We start from the raw sequence: 6,281 nt of genomic DNA, 5'->3' as shown, positions 1-6,281 counted from the left end.
CCATCCTGACTATAGGTATTTCTTGATGGAAAGTTGAAATGTCTGTATGGTAGTTGATACAGACTCCTTTAAGATTTTAAGGTTTATTTTTGTATTTTATTTATATGAGTACACTGTAACTGTCTTCAGACACACCAGAAGAAGAGGACATCAGATCCCATTACAGACGGTTGTGAGTCACCATGTGGTTGCTGAGAATTGAACTTGGAACCTCTGGAAGAGCAGTCAGTGCTCTTAACCACTGCACAGAATGCACCAGCTTTAATGGCACAGATAGAGGAGCATTACCACTCTACATGGAGGCCAGTTGAAGCAGATTAGGAACCTAAGGCAGGCCAGCAGCACAAAGGGTAATGGGAATAATAACTACATAATGCTAGTTTTCTGCTTGGCAGCTCAAGATCGAAGCCACCTTCACATGTCTCATTTTGGTAACTGCATTCAAATCATTTTGAGGTGTCTGTAGAGAGCCTTGAAAATGCACTTCAGTATACTAGATGGAGTAACAAAACCAAAAACAAAGACACTCCACAAACTAAAGGGCAGGCAGGCCTATCAGACACCATTTGCTAATGACAATCTCATCAGTAAATGAAGAAATAGAATACTTGGCTATAATATGTTAAAAAATTAGATGTATTTTCTTTCAAAATTGTATTCTCCTGAAAGGTGCTAATGTTACTATTTCAATAATAAAGGATTATGGGCAAAGCTCTCAGTATCAATAGGGTTGAAACCTATATTAGTACAATAGGGAAACTTTAAAAAAAAAACATGTATCTTGCCCTTTTAAACTGAATTATTGTATAATAATTGGTACAGGCAAACAGCTGGCACTGATTGTCAGCTAGGCTGGTGGCAGTGATTGGTCAGTTTTTGGTATCTGAATAGTAACGTTGCTTCATAGCTCTGTATTTCCTAAGGAAATATAAGGCCTCTAGCTCCTTCATTACAAATTCTCCTCGTGCAATGAGTTCTTTGATCTTCTCTGGGTCCTTCACATCCTTGTTTTTAAGGAAAACATTCTTCAAACGCCTTTTAAAATAGTCTGCTCCTTTTGGATAGTCCCGTCCAAGATACAGCAGCTTTAAACAAGAAAGATGTGTTTCTAAGCAATCCATGTTAGATAATAACATTTATAAAGTTGGCAGCATAAATTACTTACATTTTTATAAAGAGTCAGTACTTCTCCTCGTAAAGAATTGGCCATTTTCACTTATATGGAATTAATCCACTTTTATACATGACATACCTAAAGAAAAGGAAGATTTTTTTTCTTTTTTGCAAATAACTGCATTGTAATCTTAAAGAATCAAAGATCTTACCATTGGTGAAATGGTAAGCTGGTTTTTCATTTTGTGTGCAGACATTCACTTGCCACAGTACATGTGGAGGCCATGACCTCAGATGTCCGTCCTTTCCACAGAATCTGAGATGGTCTCAGTTGTTGCTTCAAATAGCTGGCACTTGGTTTAAGGATTCCCCTCTACCTCTCATTTCTGTGTGTGCACACTGGGATTACAAACTTGAAGGTCTACACGATCCTCTTGTTTGTGCAAGTGCTTTACCAGTAAGACCTCTTATCCCCCAAAATGGTAATTTGTGCTGAGAGCTTTTTTATTGAGGCACTGAGGTAACACCACTTTTCTAAACCTGTTTTCCTTACCAAAAGTAAAGCTGTCTACCCTGCTCTAAAGGCTTGATTATTTGGAAGAGTAAGAGTTCAAATCTAGAAGAGTATTTTCAGAGGGACGTTAAAAACTAAAACAAATTGGCTTGGAAGATTAAAAAGGCTGGCCCTTAAGGAGAGTGTACAGTAATGGGCAGAGGGTAAAGGGAGAGCTTGGAAAGGTTCAGCTGGCAGCAGACAGCATCCATGCTGCTGACCACGCGTTCATGAGTAGGTGCTTTAGCTGCCAAGGGGGAGCTTGGGAAAGGCCCCATTAGACCAAACCTAGAAACAGCATTCCCACTGTGTTCTATCCCTTATGGCTGATGAGAGTTCTGAGCACCTGATTAAAGTGCTTGCCATGATCCTCCTCTGTGAGACTCTTCCCAAGAACCTAGTTCATGTAGTGGATTTATGAACCACCACATGGGTGGGATATTTTAGGAAGTAAGATGTACTAGAAGATTATTTTTCAACCTTGTTAGTGCTGTGACCCCTTAATACAGTTCCTCAAGGTGTAGTGACTCCCCAACCATACAATTATCTCATTGTTACTTTGTAACTGTAGTGTTGGTACTGTTCTTAACCATGAATATCTGATAAGCAGATGGTCATAGGCCACCCCTTTGAGGATCCTTTGGCCCCCACCCCCCCCACCCCCCAAAGGGGTAGTGACCCAGGGGTTGAGAAATGCCATAGAAGTACTACAATGGGAACTGTCCATTTGGGACTCCTAAATACCTAGGAAAGGTGTGCACCTGTAGACTTGAGTGCGGTGTGCACGTGTGTGGTTTTTATAGTGACCTTTACGTAATCTGGTAACAGCTAGTTCCTTTATTACAGGATTTATTTTCATTTTAGCTTCCTGTCAGTAATTTTAAAACTCATGTCCAACAGTTAAGAAGCTGGTTCCCATTGTCCTCAATAATTAACTTTTTTGGATCATCACTTCTCCACCTACTAGAACCAAATTCTTATCACTGTCACCACTTGGCACACTCCCTTCCCAGATCCCCCTCCTTGTTCCTGGAAAGCTCACCCTGTCCTACCTCTAACAACATGTACCACCACCCTCTCTACCCAATCAGTGTCCTGTTGTGCTAGGCTGCTGTGTACAAACCCCTTTTACCTGAGAGCTGTGTCCCTTGTTTTGAATTCTTAAGGGATCCTAGCCCTTTGTTCTGTCCCTTCTCTGGCTGCTGCCGCCATTGCTTAAAGCCATCTAACATCTTTTGGACTGAATTATTCTGGAAAAACAAATTTTCAAAGATTTTTTAAAAAGATGAATTAAGGGTTATTTAAAATTAATTAGCAGAAAATGAAGATTCTCAAAACTGTAGCCTCATATTCATCCAAAAATTATGGTGTTGAGCTGGGTGGAAGCTGAGGCAGGGGAAGACGCCCTGTCACTAGTACTAATAACTGTGGTGACTGGTGTTCAGTTAGTGTCAGAGCATGTAGATCCTGTTGATTCTTCTTGTTTCCTCTTGAATGATGTGTCCACTGAGGTTTCTAGGGTTGAGTCAGTCACCCATGCTCTCCAGGGTCTAAAGTCTTACTGCCATAATCATCTTCCTCTTTTTAATGTTTTGTTTTTCTGAAGATTTAATGTAACACTGGTAGGTAAAGAGACTGGTGTGAATTAACAATGGGGGAGCCATTACCAGGATGGTCTACCTTATTGAAGAATGACTTAAAACTATGTGGTTTAAAATAATATAGATAAAATTTGGCATTTGTAACTTGTGAAAGGTTTTAGAGACCTGGCTTAGTTCTCCTTCCCAATAGCTTTCCCCACAAATTATGAATAAAGGATTGGCCTACCTCTACCCCCATGCAGATAGTATTGTCAGACTTTTAATGTTAATTTATCATAAAAGTTGATTCAGGAAGTTTTAGTTTATTTTTGCTAAAGAGGAAAACCTTTAGTTTGCAAACTAGGAAACAACTTAAATGCTGCAGAGACCTGCATGAAGTCCTAGAAGTTACCAAAGTTGGATGACTGCATGACTCAAAGTCATCGGTTCTTCCAAGACCATGGGTATGAGCAAGGAGGAGTCCTATTCCTTCTCTCCCTGGGGACTTTGACTAAAGGAATGATGGGGTTGTCACTTTAGTAGGACACTATTATTTTCTGATAGAAGGGCTTGATGCCTAATGTTATGCTCCATGATGTTCAAGTGACAAAAAAAGCTGAAGGAAATGAGACAGAAAGGCAGTGTATTGTTTCAGTGGTCTTGTGGCCTAGACCTAGTATTCTTCAGACTGCCCTGGGACCACTGTCCCATCAAATTTCCCAGTACCAGAGGTGGTGTGACCAGAGAGGTACAAAGACATGGAAGGAGAGGGGCCAGTTCAACCCTGTGTGGAGGTGAAGAGACACCAGAAAGCAGCCCTCCTACCACCGCAGTTCCTGCACAGAGGCCAGAGGACATGGAAGATCAAGAAAGCAAAGTCTTGCCCCTTGGTATCTGACTCTATTAGTTTTTCTTTTCCTTAGGAGAGAAGTTGATAGTGACAGACGGGTGAGGATGAGTGAGGCCTTTCCTTCAAAGTCACCATGTTAATTACTATACTTCCATACCACATCCTAGTTCAAACTGAGGTTTTCTGTCACTAAACACCAGTAGTTGCTTTGTTGAATAATTCAAAACAAAGGCTAACTTCCACACTCAACAACTATGATAAACCAGATTTGAATCATATGCAGCACATGGTAAGTTGTTATCTCATTACCAAGGTTCGGAGGGCAGTAAAGTTTTAAATGTTGTGCAACCAATGACTTTAACCCACAAAAACTAGCTGTCAGCACTACTGAACAGAACATCTAGTTAAGTGTGTAAGGGATAGAACATTAAATTGGAAACAGGCACGAGCTATAACAAGTAATGGGTTAGACAGGTCGTAAGCTGGGGCTGGGTTAAAGAACTGATACAGCGTTAGTGTCTTTTCTTCATATGAGGAGGGGCTGAAGGCTGCTTCAACAGTACAGCACTCGGTGACCTTGGGACAACAATGGCTTGCTGGTTCCTTACAGGTCACTTTAAACTAATGTGTGTGCAGCTTTTGAGGAAACTAGCGAATGTTTTGCATAGAAACTAAACCACCACTATTAGTGAAGAATCTGTACTACTTTTAATCTTATGGTAAAGACCCTCTTGGAGCTCGCCTTCCGAGCCTAAGTGGCCAGATGACCCCCTAGGAGGGCCCGCCCAGAACCAATGGTTTCACCTAGCCCTGAGCTGGCGCCATTCCTTCCCCAGATCCGCCGTGAAGGGCTCGCCCTGACGCTTTAGAAACGAAAGAGAAACCCCTTTACAAAGCCGGGTGCGGCGGCCCTCGGCTATAACCCCAGCTCTCAGGAGGAAGGTGAGGAAGGCCCGCGAGTTCCAGGTCAGCCTGCGCTACAATGTGAGAATGAGCTCTGCTCCCGCGCCCGGCAGCCCTCTCCTAAGGCATACTTCACCACCAGCAGGTCTGGGGTTCCGAAGACAGGTTGCTCAGACTGCCACACTCCAGCGCTTTACGGCGGCACGGCCGTAAATGCTCTGACAGCAGTAGTCCTTGGAGGGGGCCGGCCGTCTGCCGGAAGTAGGCGGAGCTGGGGGTGGGGCTAGAGAGGGTCTAGGGGCAGAAGTGTGTGGAGCACAGGGCCGCTTTGCTGGGGCGGGGCATCAGGCGGAAGTGGGCGGGATTAGGTTAAAGCAGTGGTGTGGACTCACCTTGTGTGGGAGGTATGGCTTGTGAAAAGAGTCCGCCACTTAGGAAGGACTCACCGGAAGACTACAGTGCGACTGCGCAGACCGACCTTCGCAAAGCGCAAGGGATGGCGAGTGGGCGTGGCTTGTCGTCCTGACAACCGTGAGCGTTTCGGCTCTGCAGAGTTCACTTTTCCCTAGGCAAAGGTCCTTCTTCTCTCATGGTAAGCCAGGAAAGTGAGGGAGATGGGAAGGGGGAAGTACGGATTCCGCTTCAGCGCTGCCAAGGGGGGATAGGCAGACCGGCGCAGTGCGAACCAGAGGTGGCGAGATCCAGATCTCCAGTAACTAAACTTTACTAACTTCCGGTGATGTACGTTCCCACTTTTGCTCTGACTGCAACTTGTCAGAAATGTTTTTCATTCCAACTCTCACGTTTTCACGAAGGAGGCAGAACAATACGGAGCTAATGTCGTATGTTGTTTCCCAGTCTCCATCAAGACATCATCTATTATCACACTCAGTGAACACGGAGAATACAATTACTGATTACGTAATGCACTCGTTGTGGGGAAATTCAGAGTACCTTCTTTGTGTTTGCTGGCTGGAAACCAGAGGCACAAAGGAGAATATGACAGCCCTCCGGGGGCAGTCAATTAAGCAGCGTAACTACCACAAGCTTTACCATGGTAACGGCTGGTGTGTCTAAAGCGGAGTAAACAAGCTATTAAGGGTGGGGAGAGAAGCAAAGAGTGGTGCTTTTCAACCTCCTTTAAAATATAAATATGTACTTTCTGTAAGTGGCGGGAAGAAATGGGTAATAGAGGACTCCCCTGGCAAGACCCCCAGTGGGCCATCAGCCAAGTTAAGACTGCTGGCAAATTACAAGAACAAGCACTTGTTAGCGCCATCGA

General features: G+C 43.8%; 2 protein-coding genes across 14 annotated transcripts in view; one reads left to right on the top strand and one right to left on the bottom strand.

Annotated features, from left to right (window-relative positions):
• Positions 1-74: 74 nt before the first annotated feature.
• Etfrf1 (electron transfer flavoprotein regulatory factor 1) lies at positions 75-5,519 on the bottom strand. Of its 3 annotated transcripts, NM_001399056.1 has the most exons (4): positions 5,131-5,256; positions 2,799-2,916; positions 1,166-1,252; positions 75-1,085 (listed from the first exon to the last, which is right to left on the bottom strand). In NM_001399056.1, the coding sequence occupies exons 3-4, from the start codon at positions 1,208-1,210 to the stop codon at positions 870-872; spliced, it is 261 nt and encodes an 86-aa protein (NP_001385985.1). In that variant the 5' UTR covers positions 1,211-1,252; positions 2,799-2,916; positions 5,131-5,256; the 3' UTR covers positions 75-869. The 3 variants fall into 3 exon arrangements, with proteins under 3 accessions (NP_001385985.1, XP_006237735.1, NP_001385986.1); XM_006237673.5 differs by lacking the exons at positions 2,799-2,916; positions 5,131-5,256 and adding an exon at positions 5,392-5,519; NM_001399057.1 differs by lacking the exon at positions 2,799-2,916.
• Dnai7 (dynein axonemal intermediate chain 7) overlaps positions 5,454-6,281 on the top strand; it is a 36,379-nt gene continuing 35,551 nt past the window's right edge. For 7 of the 11 annotated variants that reach the window (XM_039107467.2, XM_039107476.2, XM_039107466.2 and 4 more), the window contains exon 1: positions 5,472-5,591. In XM_039107467.2, the coding sequence (XP_038963395.1) occupies positions 5,589-5,591 (3 nt within the window). In that variant the 5' untranslated portion in view covers positions 5,472-5,588. Of the gene's footprint in view, positions 5,592-6,281 lie in introns of all 11 variants that reach the window. The other 4 variants (XM_039107474.2, XM_039107473.2, XM_039107470.2 and 1 more) reach the window with 3 other exon arrangements.

Source organism: Rattus norvegicus, chromosome 4 (assembly GCF_036323735.1).
Source record: "Rattus norvegicus strain BN/NHsdMcwi chromosome 4, GRCr8, whole genome shotgun sequence".
Lineage (NCBI taxonomy): Eukaryota > Metazoa > Chordata > Mammalia > Rodentia > Muridae > Rattus > Rattus norvegicus.
This window is presented reverse-complemented; position numbering and strand designations above follow the sequence as displayed.

Bases quoted from the DNA above. Each gene is read 5' to 3' on its own strand.
- Etfrf1 (XM_006237673.5), bottom strand. From the start codon at position 1,210: ATGGCCAATTCTTTACGAGGAGAAGTACTGACTCTTTATAAAAAT. The intron at 1,086-1,165 runs GTAAGTAATTTA...TCTTGTTTAAAG, and splicing joins TACTGACTCTTTATAAAAAT to CTGCTGTATCTTGGACGGGA.